Source organism: Phytophthora parasitica, assembly GCF_000247585.1.
Source record: "Phytophthora parasitica INRA-310 unplaced genomic scaffold supercont2.77, whole genome shotgun sequence".
NCBI classification, from domain to species: Eukaryota; Oomycota; class Peronosporomycetes; order Peronosporales; family Peronosporaceae; genus Phytophthora; species Phytophthora nicotianae.
Window position 1 is genome coordinate 1 of NW_008649063.1, and position 16,329 is coordinate 16,329.

A 16,329-nucleotide genomic window follows, 5' to 3' on the forward strand; every position below is an offset into this window, starting at 1 on the left:
GTCAATCTCTGTTTAAATCAGTTCAGCGGTTAAGTTGTCCATCGGCAGGCGCCAGCGGAAGCGGCACCACATCTGAAGCTACCGTTCGTCGAAAGTCATCTTGATGGGGACGATCTTGTCGTCCGTACCGCCCTGGGCTCGGTTACGAACATTTGCCTCATACTTGCGGCGTTCTCGACGCCACTTCACGAGTGAGGTATGCGAGGTACTCGGTAATCGCGGCGGTAGCACCAGGATGCTATCGGCAAGGCGTCGCAGCCGTTGCCGTCTTCAGGTACGTTGGTCAAAGTTGATAGCAAATCTTGTTCATTGTCGCGTAGCAGCGGAAACACCACTAAAGGATTATTTGTGATGTATCAGGAGCTGAACACACAATTGGGGGGGGGGGGGGCACCGTAACGGCTATACCAGAAGATTAGCTGCTGTTGCTACTGCACTTCCTGCCGAGTCGTAGACCACTAGCTCGCAAAAATGTAAGGCGTGATCTTTCAGCACTAACACATACTTCTCTGGTCCACCCTAAATGGCCCTATCGTTGGGGTGGGCGTAGCAGACCCAATTTTGAGAGCTAGCTGGATCTGAATACACTGATTGAGAGAGCAAGACGCGATGCACAAGGCTATCATATTGGCTACGTAGCTTGCACTCACCAAGAAGATAAAACAGCGCTTGAACGTACAAGCTCGGATGAGAAATGAGGTTTATTGTCGTAGTTTAATCAATTTTTCCCTCGGTGGTTTTCAGCAGATTAGTGACATACACACGCAGTAGGAAGTGCTACAGAAAAGCCTAAGACCTCAAAATTGAACGAAACGAAACGAGGTTTTACTTCCTGTTACTTGGCGTTTTGTAAAGGTGGAGACAGAAAAATCAGCCAATCGGTGTACGATGAGGAATTAGGTGAAAAAAATGCGGTACAGAATGCAAAAAATTAGGTGGTCGATTGTCATTGGCTCAACTGACGAAAACCGGCGTCAACGCTCCACGACTTCGTCGTCTATGAGGTGTAGGGGTGGCGGTGGGCGCTGCTGATGACCTTGCAGCAGTTTGGCAAAGATGTAGCGCAACCGCCACACTTTGTTTATAGCGTAGCAATGCAGACCGAAGCCGAGAGCAGCAGCCGCAACTGCCCCGCACGGAAGGCGGTCGCTGACTGACCATTGCGCAAGTTACAGCGCGACGGTCACCTTCTGCTGCGGTGAGATGTCCCGATTCTGCGGACTACGCGGGATGTGGAGACGGGGGAGGACTGGTCGAGAATAAAGCGGCAGGCGTAAAAAAACGAAATGAGCTGACGCAGACGTGCCAACGCGCTTCGATCCACTGGTGGCGATGAAAGTGCGCCAAAAGTTATGCGTCTCAAACCTGTGTTTTAGGCGCCAAACAGAATCCCAATACCTAGATATTTTACCTCTCTGTCACTTTTTTGTGTGGAAGACCGAAAAACCTCATGGGCCATTTTAGGTTGGACCAGAGAAGTACTTGCTAGCACAAAACGGATCACCCATAAACAAACTCCAATGTAGGAGTGGCTACGTGAAATGTTGAAGAACACAGTATGCTTTCGACGAGATTGTTTATATCATGAGCAAAACACTCCAGAAACACCACGTTGGGCCAGCGCAGAGCGAGAATCTGACGAGCACAACTGCACTGGCCAGCGTCACTGTGACCACTGCACCGATCTTTCAACCCTTGTTCTCTGCATCAACCATTATCGTTTCCAACTGCTTAGCCAGCGTAAGCCCATCGTGACTGGAGTCAGTTGGAAAGAGTACAATGGTAGTAATTGTCCTAAACAGAGCAAGCTAAAGACGCTTTTTTGAGATGTTTTGCCAGACGTCATTAAGAACAGTAACTCGTCCACCAGTACCGCTCTGTTTGTCTTGTACATCCTCGTCTTCCTCCGCGGTGATCTCAACTGGTTAATTGGTTAGCATTGGGTCGCCCATCGTCTTTTTGGCTGGAAGGTGATCTACGGCCTCACGACTAATACTCTCGATAAAGCGTAAGGTCGATGGTCGTTCGACAAAAGAGTCTGGCAGACGATTATCAACCTGAACTCCAGCAACCGTCTCAGCATTGTGTCGATGTCGACTGTACGATAAATAGTAGCTGGGCTACCAAGGTCCGCTGAATGTGGTGCTCGAGCGCTTTGCCGTAGTTGTAGAGCCGTCCCCAAAGCAGCACGAGCCATTCGCGCCTCTGGCATGTGTGAGCAATCTTCAAGGTGCCTGGAGAGAGCAACCTTACTTCAACAGACCTTTTAAGCGGCAAAAGGGGTAGTGTTCTTGATTTTCTGCTTCTTTTTGAGCTTCTAGGCAATGAAGACAATGATGAAAAACTGTCCATGGTTGTTGCTCGGCTGATCCAGTTTCTGGAACTGCTTTCGAACCGGATCGGGGTATCCCCCCATCGTAGTTTACTTGCTGTAAACGCTCGAAATGGTCGTCAACAGGTTACCAGTGCAGGAGGAATCGCATTGTGGTTGAAGTTGTGCTGAGACAGACCTCTAATAGGCTTTGGACAGTAGCTCGCAGGTATCTGAATTGACAATTTTTGCGATAAAAATATTCTTTTCCCTCGTAAAAAATAAAAATGTTTTTAAATACTTTTATTTTTATATCAGACTTAGTCGAAAAATAGTTTTTGACCACCCTGACGTCTGCGAATGACCTTGTTGGTAGGACGTAGTGCGCTGAGCGAAGCGAACAGACCTTCTCCATGGAGTCGGCTAGGATGGACATCTAGCTGTATACCGTGACATAGTGTTGACAATAACTTCTTCCCTAACGTGAAAAAAGCCTTCTACGACACGCGACTTATTGATTTCTTACTGGAGAGGGCCTTTACTCGAACCACTGTGCCTCCTGAGCTGGCAACAAGGTTTTAAGTGAGGTGATAATGGTTAGGGCTATAGATACACTATTGTTAGTAAAGTACCTCCTTAATGCCTATTCCTATCTTTCAGAAATAGGCATGTGTTGACAAATACCCTAATTATATTTGCCTACATGCATGATCCTGCCCGAGTGGCAGACGCTATCGTGTAACGACGTGTTCTATGTTTGTCGTTTGATCTCAATAGTTATCACACCGTTCGTCTCAATAGTAATTGAGTAAGACCGGGCAAGGTGATGGGAACTTCGAGCTTAGCGATAGCTCTGAACTATCCGACTGGAGAGGTGGCAGTTCAACTGGATGATCTTGGCTGTGGTTTTTGCTAGTGTGTAATGAGTACCTATCAAACCTGCTCACATAACTAATAAGTTTTTTTTTCTTGTTTTTTGCGATGCATGAATAAAAGTTATGCATCAGGGCGAGTAGCCGCTTGTGCGAACAAGATCAACGACTACCAGCGCAGTTTTCAGTTCTATGAAGACAACAAGAAGCGCACATTGTTGGCAACTCTCGATGAGCACGCTGTGAGTACTGTCGAATACCCACGACGTTGCTATACTTTCTAAAGGTTCTTCTTTCGTTGCCAAAGGTGGGATCTGCTGGAAAACTCGGTGGAAAGAAAATGATTCTAACCAAAGAGTGCGGTATTATCTTGGACGGCAAGGATGTTATCCTCAAGGTGCCACCACTTTGAATCATGCAATTTATATCACTCTCACGCAAGACCAACGCCAACTATATGCTATTTGAATCAGAGCTGGCGCTGGGATCCCAAGGCACAGAGAGCTGGATCACCGCCGTCAGAATCTGTAGTTATCAACTTGAATGCCAGCCTGGTGTTCACATTTCGAGACCGCAGCTCGATCTCTATAAAGTTCGCTCCATGTCCCGGAATTCTAGTGGATTTCGCTTGTGGTGAATGTCGACGCCGGACGGACTCGTACTTGGACCACGCCCGTCGCGTGACAGAAGGACCCCATCGTGGAAAACTACTGATTGATCAAGAAAAGCCAACTTTGCAGCAGCGGCAAAAACGAATAGAACTCGAGTCGCTCGAGAAAAGAAGCAAGTCAAAGCCAAGCAGCACAGATGTTGCGCATGCTGAAATCAAGCAAATTGTTTCAACACTGGAAACCAAGTTTGACGGCTATGAAGGATGTCGCGTCACACCAGCACCAGATGGGAACTGGAGGGAGATGGCATATCTACAGAGTCTCCGCGAAATTCCGATCTTGCCTGCTACCGGTTACGAGGTTGGCCAAACACCAACACTGTTCGGATCAGTAGTGCAAACTAACGACGCCTCTGAATCACTAAAGCGTCTCAAGAACGAGTCCAGTGGGAAATGGCGCGGATCAGTGGAGATTCACAAGATGATCGCTCAGGAAAACCCAGGACTTCCGCGAACGGGATATTTAACAAATGCAAGTGGGCGCTACTCTCAAGAGTTGCAAGTTGCTGGAGGTGGCACAAAGTCAGCAGGCGAGCGCTTGATCTCAATTCACGGTTCGAAACTCGATTTATATCTTCGCGAACAGTGCTCCAATGATGAATTGGTAGTGGTGGCTTGCCTACGTTCTGATGATCGTCAGTCGCGTGCCGCGGAAGCAAAACTTGAGCAGATCCAGATGATTCTTTCAAAGCGAAAGCAGAATCCTGCGACGGCAGCAGAGTACGTGTTTGGATCGAAAAGAGTCTTTACCTGGACTAACACTGACATTTACCAGACACAAGTGTCGCCTAGTTAAATGCGATCTCGTTGAATCTCCAGCACTGGTTGATCGCTATCGAATTCACGCTGTGCCTACGTTCCTCATGTACGAAAACTTTGTTTGATCTTACATTTCAATTGAAAACTTACTAGTGTTGCGAACAGGTTTTACGACTCACGGCTTGTAAACGTTTCAAGTCTCGGTGGGCTAGCAGTTCGTGTGACTCCAACCACAAAAAATGCAAGCTTGTCGGACCAAATGGACCACTTGCCGCGTGTTTTGCTAGTGGAGAAAAGTGCAAAGCAGCAACTAGCGGTAGAAAGTGTTTTGCGTCGTGAGGGTTTCCAGTGGGACCTTGCAAGCAGCGGAGAGCAGGCTGTGTCCAACTTTACTCGCCAGTCAACCTCAGGTGCTTTAGGCAACAGCGGTCCTACTTACGAGCTTGTCATGCTCAGTGACTCGGTAAGAATGCAACCATGGACAACTCGTTCATTTCCCAATTCTACGCTAACTTGTTGCTGCTTTTCAACAGCTCAGCGACAGCGAAGTACGTGCTATTGACCGATTTATCGGTCCCAAAGAGCGAATGAAGAGGAAAGCTGGACGAAAGGCGCTTGTATGCGTGGTGGTATCTACTGCTGGTTGCGGCGTCCCATTCTCGAAGACATTGTGCCAAGCTTGTCGTCGTGCACAAGGTCGTCGGGTCAGTCAAGAGCTTGCAGCTTCAGTGGAACGTAGCACCCGGGAGCCGCCTTTGATGGCCTGTCCTCACTGCAGCCTGGTGACGGAGTCAAGTACAAAGACAACTCTGCTGCCCCCAGGTCTGGCTGAGATGACCCAGGCTATTGTGTATAAGCACGTGAAGGCTGCTACGCTGCATCGTCTTGCTGAAATGTGGGTTGCTGATGAGGGTAGAGGTGGCAGCAGATCTGCGCCCGCGTCGGCTGGTGGACCACGACACTGTGGGGAGACTCACTTGGGCCTTACCCCGTTCTCGTTCTTTATTGAAGTGGACAAGCAGATCGCGGCCGCCAAGCGTGGCGCTTTCTTACCCGAGCATCACATTCCAGAGATGGCATTAAGTGCCAAGGACACTGTGCTCTCACTACAATTTGGCCGCCAAGCGCCTGAAGGACTAGCCATGCTTCCGATGGACCAGGTCCGATCTGCGTCCGCATAAACCGACAATACATTTACTTCCTAGCCTCGACACCTTCGACTTCAACATGAACAGGTCGAGCATCGAAATGCCCTTTAACTACTCTCTCTTTGTGTCGCTAAGCCTTGGACGCACGCCATTGATAGGGACGATAACCTCACCGTAGGCAATTTCTATTGCTGTCGTATCAAGGAGCGGCTCGCTTGCAGCGAAGGATTCCTCTGCTTGATACTACACGACCACGCGAAAGCGGGACGGCTCGTTTCTCCACGGCGCAATGGCACAACATCTCGTCTTGCAAGCAGGCTTGGTACATGTATCGGCGCGCAGTTCTTCAAGCCTGCAGCGCTGCAACTTGCAGTGCAAGCGAAATCGCGATGGGTGCTTACCTCTCAGCCACCGACCTCAGTATCCTCTCGCCGGCCTCATCGTCCGCCCCCTTCCTCCCATCGGGCTCCATTATCTGAAGATATCGGAGCGATGTGGAGACCGCCGCTCCACGCCCATACATTTGGATCGTAGAACGCATTTCCTCACGTCGAAGCGAATGGTACCGCAGCTCGCGGGCAGGCTATTGTGGTTTCGTCACAGCCGTCACTTGGCTGCAAAACCACTTGCTTTTCGGAGTGGCAGATGCCTATTGCCCCCTTCTGCTTTACCGAGACGCAGTAACACGGACAACCAGCGCCTCATCGACGTCGGATTTCCCTCCACATGTCCGTAGAAAATCCCAAACGCTCCATGCATTTGTTGCATGTTTCTCGCCGCGTGTTGCGTTTATCACAGCTACACAAAGAAGCTGAAATGGACACACAGTTCTCAAATTCTCCTGCCTTCACTTTGGCTTTGAGAGCTTGTTCTCTCGGAATTCGTGTCCAGCATAACCTCATAGGCATAACAATTAGCTATTAACATGTAAGTTGTGAACTCCTTGATGTATAAATCGATGAGCAACAGCATGCTACCCACCTCAAGACTCGACGCGCTTGAAATGGCTCAAATTGCCATCTGGACTGCCCCTGTAAACGGTTCCATTTTCATTGAGCGTGTGTACACGGTCCAGGGTTACAGAGTTCAGACAATGTGCGACCAAACAACAGTCGGCCAGCCACCTGCCATTGTGCATTGGTCAACACGTCGAGCAGGTCTCCGTTGCAGGCGAGGCCATTCCTCCAAAAATGGACAACTCGCGCGACCACAATGTGCGGCCGTCGATGCTGGAGCGGGTGTCGTCCAACAATCATTCGCGTTTCCCGTTGGCCACCGATTTCTTCCCCACGGTGTCATGCTCGCCCGAACAGCAATCGTTCCTCAAGGCACAGGCCGAGCAATTGTCCTCGGAAGCCATCCAGAAGGCCAAGTGGGCCATGAGCTACGAGGACGGCACCAACGGCTGGAAGCTCTCCAATTCGCAGCGCCACTTCCGAGACACGGGCATCCGTACGTACTGCCGACGACGCGACGCCCGTGACCGCAGCGGCCACCGACAACTCGAGTTCCGGTGCATGGGTAAGGTGCAAATGTCGATCGAACACTGCCTTAACGCTCTTTATTCGGACAACACTACGGACTTCCGCAGTAACTCAACGTTCCTCATTGAGAACGCGCTGGACGCCGTCGTACTCAACGCGCTGGAGACCAAGACGGATAACAAGCCGCATCATTATCTCGGTCTCAACTGGCTGGCAAGTCGGTCACCTGGACTATTTGCTAAGAGCCGAGATCTCTGCTACCTCAGGAGTATGGGCACAACAGTGGACAGCAATAAGGCCAAGATCGGCTACTTGGTTATCCAATCCGTCGATCTCAAGGAGTGCGCGTCATTGGAAAACTCGCTGGGCCTCTTGCGTGGCAAAATGTCGGCCGTGCTGTTATTTAAGGAGAACGCAGACTCTCACTCCACCAACGTGCTGTGGCAGGGATCAATGGGGCTGAGTGGCCACTCGTCCAGTAAACTCGTAAATTTCATTCACGAGACTTTCACGTCTGTGGTTTCCAATCTGAACAAGGTCGAGGAGGCCAAGTACATGGCCCAGCAAGTGGAAGGCCACAAGTTCCAACGCATGATTGCCAGGTGCGTGAATATTTTACTGGTACTTTACTGGCATTGTAAAATACTAACATCGCGCGTTTCTTTTTTTTTTTTTGCCAATAGTGAGCGCAAGTATTGCAACGTTTGCAACAAGAAATTCTCTCTTGTTCGACCACGCTCTCAATGCAGCGCATGCGGCGAGAACATGTGCAAGGATTGCGAAGTATCAAGTCGAGCTAAAGCTTTCAACAGCGAAAGCTTCGACGTGCCGACATCGGCGTCCAGTCGTCCAGAATGCGTGCTGTTCTGCAGAACGTGTGTGACTTCAGCACGTCGCGATATGAACAACCAGACAGAAGCAGGAAATGCGCGTACAAACCCGTCGTTCCTTTTGTTCGACAGCAACCCGCATCCGGTTGCGCTGGACGAAGGTCATCGTCCTTCAAACGCTGGCAAAACGTCCAATCAGAGCAGCAGCACAAGCACCAGCTCGTTACCAAAGCTCGCACATAACTTAAGCGAAGGTCCCGCAAATAGCAAGAGTAAACGACCGGACCGTACTCCGCTGTATGTAGGAACAACTATCCACATGTCCAGTGCCGGTGAGGTGCCTATCAGTCCGCTGTCTATCCGTACGCAGCGCGAGAAGCGGCGTTCTCGACTGGAAACGGATCCGATGGAGTCCTATGATGGCTTCGACAATCGCGAGTATGGTGTTCCGTTGGAGACAGACGAGTACGACCCACAGGAACCCAGTCGAGAGAGCTGCAGCAGCTTCAGTAGCTACAGTAGCTACAAATACGCGTCGGATCGTCGCGGGTCACAAGAAGCTCGTGACAACGACATGGCCACCAGGTTACGGGAGATCTCACAGCGAGCGCAGGAGGCTCTGGAGGTTACCAAACGTAACTCGTGTATGATGAGCGACACCAGCAGCGCCCCGCGTTCGTCGGATCTGTCGGCGTTTAAAGATCTGGACAAATCTATCGCCGAGCAGGCGGATCTACTCAACGTCATTGGCTTCGTGAGTACCGGTCGCGTGTATATGGAAAACAATGGGCCCGAACAGGGCGGCGTGCGTGTGAGTGAGTCGTCCAGTGTCATGAGTGAGGACGAGAGGTTCGAAGTGATCACCTAGCAACAGCAAACAATACTTTTACCATAACGAAATGCAGTCACAGTTGAGGTATTGCAGGCATCCAAACAGGAATACTTCTTTAAAAGGTAAACACAAGTTTGAGATGCTAAAACCATGGTTTTTACTCGGACCTTTCGACCAAGAGAAAAATCTCCTAGCGCCCATCTGGAGTTAACTTGAAGTTTGTATGGCGGAATAACCGATTGGCGCAAAAGCCACGCTGAGCCAGTCACTAGATCCAAAAAAAACTGAGCATTCGCATTTCGGAGCCGTTGACACCAAGCAGCAATGACCGGACACGACGGCCACCTGTCCACCTCTGTGACGCTGGGCCTGGGCCTTTTGGCCGCCACTATGACGCTCATCACGGCGGGCAGCGTGGGACTTGTGGGTTTCATGCTGGGCCGCCAGATGCCGCAGCAGGAGACGGAGAGCTCCTCATCCCAGAAGCGCGACAAGCACCACGAGTACGCCACGCAGGACCAGGAGCGCCGCCACCGCCTGCGCATCCCCAGTGGCACTGCCAGTGAGGATGTCAAGATCACGGACAAGAAGGCTATCATGGACGTGCGTATTTCAGGCATTCGACCGCTCATCCCTCCGGCCATTCTGCTCGAGGAGATCCCGCTCACCAACAAGATCGTGCAGACCGTAAGTTAGAGTTGTCACACGTGCTGTAAATGTCCTTGTGGCTGATTCTGTGTCTATTGCTACAGATTAACCGCGGTCGTCAAGGTCTGGCCAACATCCTACGTCGTCTGGATGACCGTCTTGTGGTGGTGGTGGGCCCCTGCTCCATCCACGACACGGACGCCGCCATGGACTACGGTGAGTTACTGTAGCTATCTGATAGATGATAGTGGGATGCTGACGTTCCGGTGGTGCGTCATGTGTAGCCAAGCGTCTGCTGGAGCTCAAGAAGGAGCTGAACAAGGACCTGCTCATTGTCATGCGCGTATACTTCGAGAAACCCCGTACTACCGTCGGCTGGAAGGGTCTGATCAACGACCCGGACCTCGATGGATCGTTCAACATCAACAAGGGTCTGCGCGTGGCTCGTGAGCTACTGGCTGCCATCAACGAGCTCGGCCTGCCGGTGAGTAGCAACGAATTTAACCATAACAGGAGCTTTAACTAACAGTTATATGTTGTCAGGCCGGTTGCGAGTTCCTGGACACCATGTCGCCGCAGTTCATCTCGGATCTGGTCAGCTGGGGTGCTATTGGCGCCCGTACCACCGAATGCCAGCTGCACCGTGAGCTCTGCTCGGGTCTGTCCATGCCTATTGGCTTCAAGAACGGCACGGGTGGCGACCTGCAGCTCGCTGTGGACGCCGTTGTTGCTGCCAAGCACTCGCACTGCTTCCTGAGCGTCAGTTCGCAGGGTCTGGCCGCTATTGTCAACACGTCGGGCAACGACACGTGCCACCTGATCCTCCGTGGCGGCAAGTCGGGCCCCAACTTCGAGAAGGAGCACGTGGACGACGCGTCTGCGCGCATGCTCAAGTCGAACCTGGTGGACAACGTCATGATTGACTGCTCGCACGGCAACTCGCAGAAGAAGCACAAGAACCAGGTCAAGGTGGCGGCCAACATCGCCGACCAGCTGCGCGCCGGTGACGACCGCATTGTTGGAGTGATGCTCGAGTCCAACATTGAAGAAGGAAACCAGCCTCTGACCCCTGGCAAGCCGCTCGTGTACGGCAAGAGTGTGACGGACGCCTGCATGGGCTGGGAGACCACCGTCGAGGTGCTGCGCGACCTGGCTGCTGCTGTGCGTGAGCGCCGGGCGAAGAACCACCAGTAAGAGGCGTAGCGGAGGCAAGGTCGCTAGTGACCTTCACTCTGAGTTAGTTCAGTTCTCCACTTTATCAAAAGTTAAGAACACGCTCATTTTCACCTTCAACTTGGTAAATATTTTCATTTATTTATGTTAAGTTTTTTGTTGTTGCAAATGCTAGGTGCTATCTTGCGTTATCAAAGCCTGTTCCTCTTCTCGCTGCAGCGCGTCGTGATATCAACGGCGTCTTGGAGAAGGGAGAAATCACGTGAATTTCTTGGTCTGGCCTGGGCGAGCGACCACGATCTGCAACAGTTTTGACTTCAAAATTCGGCGTACCCGGGCGACGGTAAGGTTTCCGTTCACTTGCTATTTCCACGTCATCCGGCCCCATTCTGGGTGTCAATTGTAGCGGGGGCTGCGATTTCTCCTCTTCCTTCTTGTCCTCCTTCATCTCAACTGCTGGTGACTCCTGCTCTTTCTCTTCGGTTCTCTGAACCGCGACAGGCGAGTTCCCTTCCTCGTACGCGTTGGCAAGCTGATCAATTTCGTTCGGGTCGAAGCTGCCTATAGACTTGGTAGTCGTTTGCCCACTCTCTCGACTTGGCGAAAGCCACGAGGACAGCAGCGACTTCGCTGTCACCGACAATTCTGGAATGCTGGTCTCTTCCGTGATAGTTTTCTCGACAAGTTTTGTTTTTCGAGAACTATTATCCGCAACAAGCCGCTTGAGTCGCTTTCGCACGACCTCAATCTGCACAGCTCTGTGTATTTTAGCAGCACCCGTAGTTCGGTGTTTCGAGCCTTGTTTAGTTTCTGCTTGTCTTCGACGATATTCACCTGTTGCCATTGGTGGCAGTCTCTCAGTTACTAGTTGAATCCGACGCTGTACATCAGTTGGAAGAGTTTTATGCTCTGATTCTAGATCAGCACTATGCTTATCATACTCTTCTTGTGGGAGAAATCGTAGATCATCTTCGCTAGCGTCTTCTCGGTGCAATTTAGCTCGTAGCATTTGCTCCAACCTTCGTTGTATTTTATCGTATTCAGCAGCTAACACCGGATCGAGACTCATCCAAGAAGGCTCGAGAGGCTTTTCATCAGTAGACGTTGTGTTCCGCATTCTTACCAGTCGTGCATCAACGAGTCGGTCGATTTTAATAAACTCCACATTCTTCTTGGCAAGAAACCCACGAACGAGGGCCTGCAGTCGCACAAGACGAGCGAGATTGGTGTTTCTATCTCGTAAATTGTTTTCGTCCTGTAGTGTTGGCAAGTCAGTCACAGATAATTCCATTGACGCACGCCTGATATCTTCGATACGGTTTGAAACAACTGCATGAGTTTCAATCACTTCTCCAACTTGCTCGGCTACTACTTCGTGGTAAGGAATAATTTCAACTTCAATGTTGTTCCTGAGCTCGTGAATCAGCATGTCACCAGATAACTCGACGCCAGTCTGTTTGTGGTGAAGCAGCACGCGGTGGTACGTCATAGTAGCGGTGATTTCTGCAGTACCTTCATCTTCAGCTTCGAATTCATCTTTTCCAGACAGAGTTTTAGCGATCACAACGCGTAAATCGTTGGCTGTCATTGCTTCCTCCACCTGCACATGTATTCGATTGTCGTAGTGATGGTGAGCGTATTCCAGTTCCGGAGCTGTAAGCGCAGCCTCCAATGAAGAGATTTCTATCATGATTCGCCAATTGGATGTCTTCGCAAGTGCTCGACGGGTCAAAAACCCAAGCGCCATTTTCCCAATGACATGCGCTGCTTGTTGGAATTTCGCTCGTGGATCAACCGCCTTCGATTTGTTCTCCTCGTGGACGAAAGGAATAACAGGGGCCTTTTCCTTAGCAGTGGCAAGTGGATGTACAACGGGAGGTGGCGAGACAATCGACTTAATAGCTTCAATTCTGACAGGTGGCACAACAACAGCAGCGGCTGGGGCGACTTTGGGCTCCGCTTCAGTTTGAATCGCTTCACTGATCGTCTCAACTTTGGGTTCCCGTTTACCTTCATCTTCTTCGTCAGTTTGAATAACTTTATCTTCCAGCCGCGCGACCGATTTATTAACAGCAGGCTGTTGTGGCTCCACCACTTCGCCTCGATCAACACCGAATCGCTCAGCATCTAATGCTGTTAAATCTGTCAGCCTCATCGTTGGTTCTGGACGGTGTTGTTTTTTCTTAAGTTTGTTGTACTTCGTCCACAATTTGCTGCTCTCTTGTTCTAAGGCGTCAATCTCTTGCTGCTTCTGGGCTTGAGCTCGCAAAAATGTATCCATAAGCTTCTCCACCTTCTCCGACCATTTCGCATCAGATTTAGTTGCCTCCTCGTCGTCATTCTCGAGCTTTCCAGCTCGGGAGGGTTTCAGCGCCTGAATTCGAATAAGCTCTGCATTCGCAATTTCTACTTGAAGCCGAGTGATAGCTTCCTGCGTGTACTGCCGCAAATCTTGCTTTGTATCTTCCTGCTTCTTCTCGATGTCAACAAGAGTAGTTTGTAGTTTTTCCATGTACTGTTCGATCTTTGAACTCATTTGCTGTTGTTGGTTCTCGAGTTGTTGTCGCTGTCTATCTCTTGTCTCTTGATCAACACGAACTTGATCTTGTAAAGCCATGAGTTGTTTTGCTAATTGGTTCTTCTCTTCTAGCGCATCGAGGATCTCCTTCGGTAAGGGAGCTGGTTTTTCAGGTTTCTTCTTTTTCTTTTTCTTCTTGGAATCACTATCGCTGCTTGAGCTAGACGAGCTCTTCTTCTTTTTCTTCTTCTTTGTGTCTTGATGTCGTTTCTGCTGATGGCGCAGTAAATACTCTGCAGACACAAACCGCTTCCCACATAAAACACAGGACACCGCTGTAATAATTAACCAAATAAGAACGTACAGATTAGAATCTCCATATCTTCGAAAGATATGTACGTATCTCAACTTACCATTTGCAATTGATCCCTCTTCTGTCGCTGCGGACTCTGCTTGATTAGTTATGAGTTCATCAACCAGAGCGTTAGCCTCTCGAGCCGCGTTTTCCTTCGCAGAGCTGTTAATACGATTAGAAGCTGATGCATTGAGTAGCATCAACTCCAACGTAGCCATTGTGCGCTGCTTTTGTCGGATTTCGCGTTTTAAGCTGGCAATCTCTGCTTCGTGCTGTCCGTTCTCGGTCTCGAGTTGTTGACATTCTGTCACCAGTTGTTCACACTGCTTCTCTAGTCCCTCTGAATGATCCACAAGCGAATCTTGAACGTGCATAAGATACTCCAACGTAAGCTATTCAAACAAAGCTGTAGTTAGTCAATGAAGTAAGCTCACCCGACTAATGACAAACCATACCTGTGCAATCTGGAACAGCTTCAGAAAATAAGCATCTGAATAATGCTGAACGTCATCCAGCGTCACATCTGAAAAGGCTAGATTTTCCAGATGTCTCTGGATGGTTTCAATATCTGTAGTAGCTGCAATTTTCTCCAGATCCAGCCGTGCAATAGCGCGGGTATCCAGTTTCCCAGCTCGCTGTCGGAACGCAAAGTTACGTGTAGGCAGCCAAACCTGCCGCTGCAGTCCGTGGGTCGGACTTGTCGGCTCGTTCTCCTTATTATCCAAGTCTTCGGCGCCATCACTATCCCCATCCAGATGCCCGAAAGACCTTTTCACTTTGCGTTTTGCTAGAAATTTGGCGCGGTCGTTGAATTCTCGTGTTGTCGATCTCCGACCTTCGCGGAGCTTTGAGAAACTCTCAGGATGTCGTGAATTCGAGAATCCGCGGCGATGGGGTGGCAATCGTCCTCGAGATCGAAATGCAGATGATGAAGTAGCCCGAAGTGGACCAAAAATCCCCGTGTACTCGTCGTGGCCGCTATAGAAGCTTGAGTCCTCCATGTAGTAGCTCCCCATCTGGAGAAATCTACGACTCTAAAAAGATTCGTGTCGCTTCAGTGAAGGATATTTTTCAAACGTCACTCGACTCAAGAAATCAACCATAATTGTTACAGTCGGTTCAAAATGAGTGAATGCCAATGTTACACCGCAATCCAATTTTCTTGAGTATTCCATATGCAATTTCGTTCAATATCTATTACGTTGACATATTTGTTTGCAGCCACTTGAACTGAAAGCTAAAGTCTAGACCTGATACATCAAGAGCATCCTGGTTAGCAAAGGTTTTGTCAATGAAAATTGACTCACATTCATACCGAAATGCACCAGAGTGATCTGTAACAAAGGCATTATCCACACGAAAAGACGACCTTGCACCAATTCCACTCTAGTTTCCAGAACAAATGCAAGCTGATACAGAAGCGAGAAACCGAATCTGCGTTTTAATACCACATGAAGCCATACCAGAGACAGCATCTCTGCTGAGGCATACATCATAATACTCCCGACATTTGTTCGAAGTTCCTCCGGCGTCAAATTCCGTGTGTGAGGGTAATACTTTGCACTTGGTAGAGCGTAGACGATGGTTAAGTAAATGACGTATACTGTGGGGATGACACTCTCGATATACTCGATCAAAACTAAATACTCCAAGCGAAAGAGCATTTTTCGAGAACTACGATCCAGTGCGGATGCTGTTCTAGCAAGCTTCGACCCGGAACTTCGTGGGGTTGGTGCAGGCGTTGCCAAATCCACCGGCAATTTAGTAGGGAAGTTGAGCTCGGAGGGAACAATTTGGTTTTTGAAGATAGTGGTTCGGAAAAGGCTCACAGAACGAAGCCTATTTGTTTCGAGGGTATTATTACCTCCAATTACGTGACTGAGTGATTCAAATCTGGCGCTTTCTGTCAAACTTCGAGTGCTTTAGCATGCCGCGCGATCTCCCATAAAGCGATCAATGTTTGGCAAACGTTCAATACGATCATCAACGAGGAAGTCCACCAGGAACGGGAAGACTGAAGACAGATCGATATATATAATCCATTGAACAGATCAACAGTAAACACAACGACGACAGGGATCGTTTCGGAGTCTTCGGAGGCTAAACGAGCGATCAAATGCTTGAAAAAGAGTTTCATCACTGGTAAAAACAAAAGTAACCCAAACTGTTGCTGACGTGTGCATTTTGTGAAGACGACACTGAACGGCACGTAGACAAATACCAGCGCTGACTGCGCGAGAATGAGGTAAATTTTCTGCTTGAGAGCCGCATGAACGACTCCTCCGATTGAAATCAACACAAAGGTTACGAAAAATACTTGAAATGGGATGGAAATGAGAACGATACCAAACGGTAGTGGGAATGCCCACAGAGCAGCCAACACTATCAAAACCATTATTGTCCCGCATCCAGTTCCCATCGTAATGAGAAGAATTTTGCGATACGATAATTCTGGCGCCACACCTCGGATTTGAAACAGAAACCCAAACGCTGCAGAGCAGATGAAAACCCAGAAACGAATCCATGCACCGATGTTAGCATTCCAGCCGGCACTTGGATCTTGTAATGGAACGCATTCCGTTAAAATTCCAAGCAGTAGCGCTGCACATGGAGTTAGTGCACATACTGCGAATACACGACGAAGCGGGGCATTCTGGCAATATTGTTCAAGTTCATGAGTTCGTTTTGTAGAGTACTCTCCGGCCCTAGATATTTTGACTCGGTCCCAC

At 49.6% G+C, this 16,329-nt stretch overlaps 4 protein-coding genes across 4 annotated transcripts; 3 read left to right on the forward strand and 1 right to left on the reverse strand.

Moving 5' to 3' along the window:
* Nucleotides 1-3,296: 3,296 nt before the first annotated feature.
* PPTG_17924 (hypothetical protein) lies at nucleotides 3,297-5,822 on the forward strand (the record flags this gene model as incomplete). Its single annotated transcript, XM_008915891.1, has 6 exons — nucleotides 3,297-3,425; nucleotides 3,491-3,580; nucleotides 3,657-4,573; nucleotides 4,629-4,718; nucleotides 4,778-5,075; nucleotides 5,146-5,822. The coding sequence occupies 6 exons, from the start codon at nucleotides 3,297-3,299 to the stop codon at nucleotides 5,791-5,793; spliced, it is 2,172 nt and encodes a 723-aa protein (XP_008914139.1). The 3' UTR covers nucleotides 5,794-5,822.
* A 778-nt stretch (nucleotides 5,823-6,600) lies between these two features.
* Nucleotides 6,601-9,074, forward strand: PPTG_17925 (hypothetical protein). The gene is made up of 2 exons (XM_008915892.1): nucleotides 6,601-7,846; nucleotides 7,928-9,074. Exons 1-2 carry the CDS (start codon nucleotides 6,951-6,953, stop codon nucleotides 8,940-8,942), a joined length of 1,911 nt encoding a protein of 636 aa, XP_008914140.1. The 5' UTR covers nucleotides 6,601-6,950; the 3' UTR covers nucleotides 8,943-9,074.
* A 110-nt stretch (nucleotides 9,075-9,184) lies between these two features.
* Nucleotides 9,185-10,858, forward strand: PPTG_17926 (3-deoxy-7-phosphoheptulonate synthase). Its single transcript, XM_008915893.1, has 4 exons — nucleotides 9,185-9,593; nucleotides 9,659-9,770; nucleotides 9,839-10,038; nucleotides 10,098-10,858. Exons 1-4 carry the CDS (start codon nucleotides 9,231-9,233, stop codon nucleotides 10,746-10,748), a joined length of 1,326 nt encoding a protein of 441 aa, XP_008914141.1. The 5' UTR covers nucleotides 9,185-9,230; the 3' UTR covers nucleotides 10,749-10,858.
* Nucleotides 10,859-10,905: 47 nt separating this feature from the next.
* PPTG_17927 (hypothetical protein) lies at nucleotides 10,906-15,264 on the reverse strand (the record flags this gene model as incomplete). The annotated part of the gene is made up of 4 exons (XM_008915894.1): nucleotides 10,906-13,580; nucleotides 13,659-13,992; nucleotides 14,056-14,616; nucleotides 14,908-15,264. The coding sequence occupies 4 exons, from the start codon at nucleotides 15,262-15,264 to the stop codon at nucleotides 10,906-10,908; spliced, it is 3,927 nt and encodes a 1,308-aa protein (XP_008914142.1).
* Nucleotides 15,265-16,329: the final 1,065 nt, after the last annotated feature.

What these genes read in the sequence shown, in the direction of transcription:
- PPTG_17925 (XM_008915892.1), top strand. Translation starts at nt 6,951, where the DNA reads ATGGACAACTCGCGCGACCACAATGTGCGGCCGTCGATGCTGGAGCGG. An exon ending in TTCCAACGCATGATTGCCAG is followed by an intron (nt 7,847 to 7,927) that starts GTGCGTGAATAT and finishes TTTTGCCAATAG; the next exon opens with TGAGCGCAAGTATTGCAACG.
- PPTG_17926 (XM_008915893.1), top strand. Translation starts at nt 9,231, where the DNA reads ATGACCGGACACGACGGCCACCTGTCCACCTCTGTGACGCTGGGCCTG. An exon ending in GGACGCCGCCATGGACTACG is followed by an intron (nt 9,771 to 9,838) that starts GTGAGTTACTGT and finishes CGTCATGTGTAG; the next exon opens with CCAAGCGTCTGCTGGAGCTC. An exon ending in TCAACGAGCTCGGCCTGCCG is followed by an intron (nt 10,039 to 10,097) that starts GTGAGTAGCAAC and finishes ATATGTTGTCAG; the next exon opens with GCCGGTTGCGAGTTCCTGGA.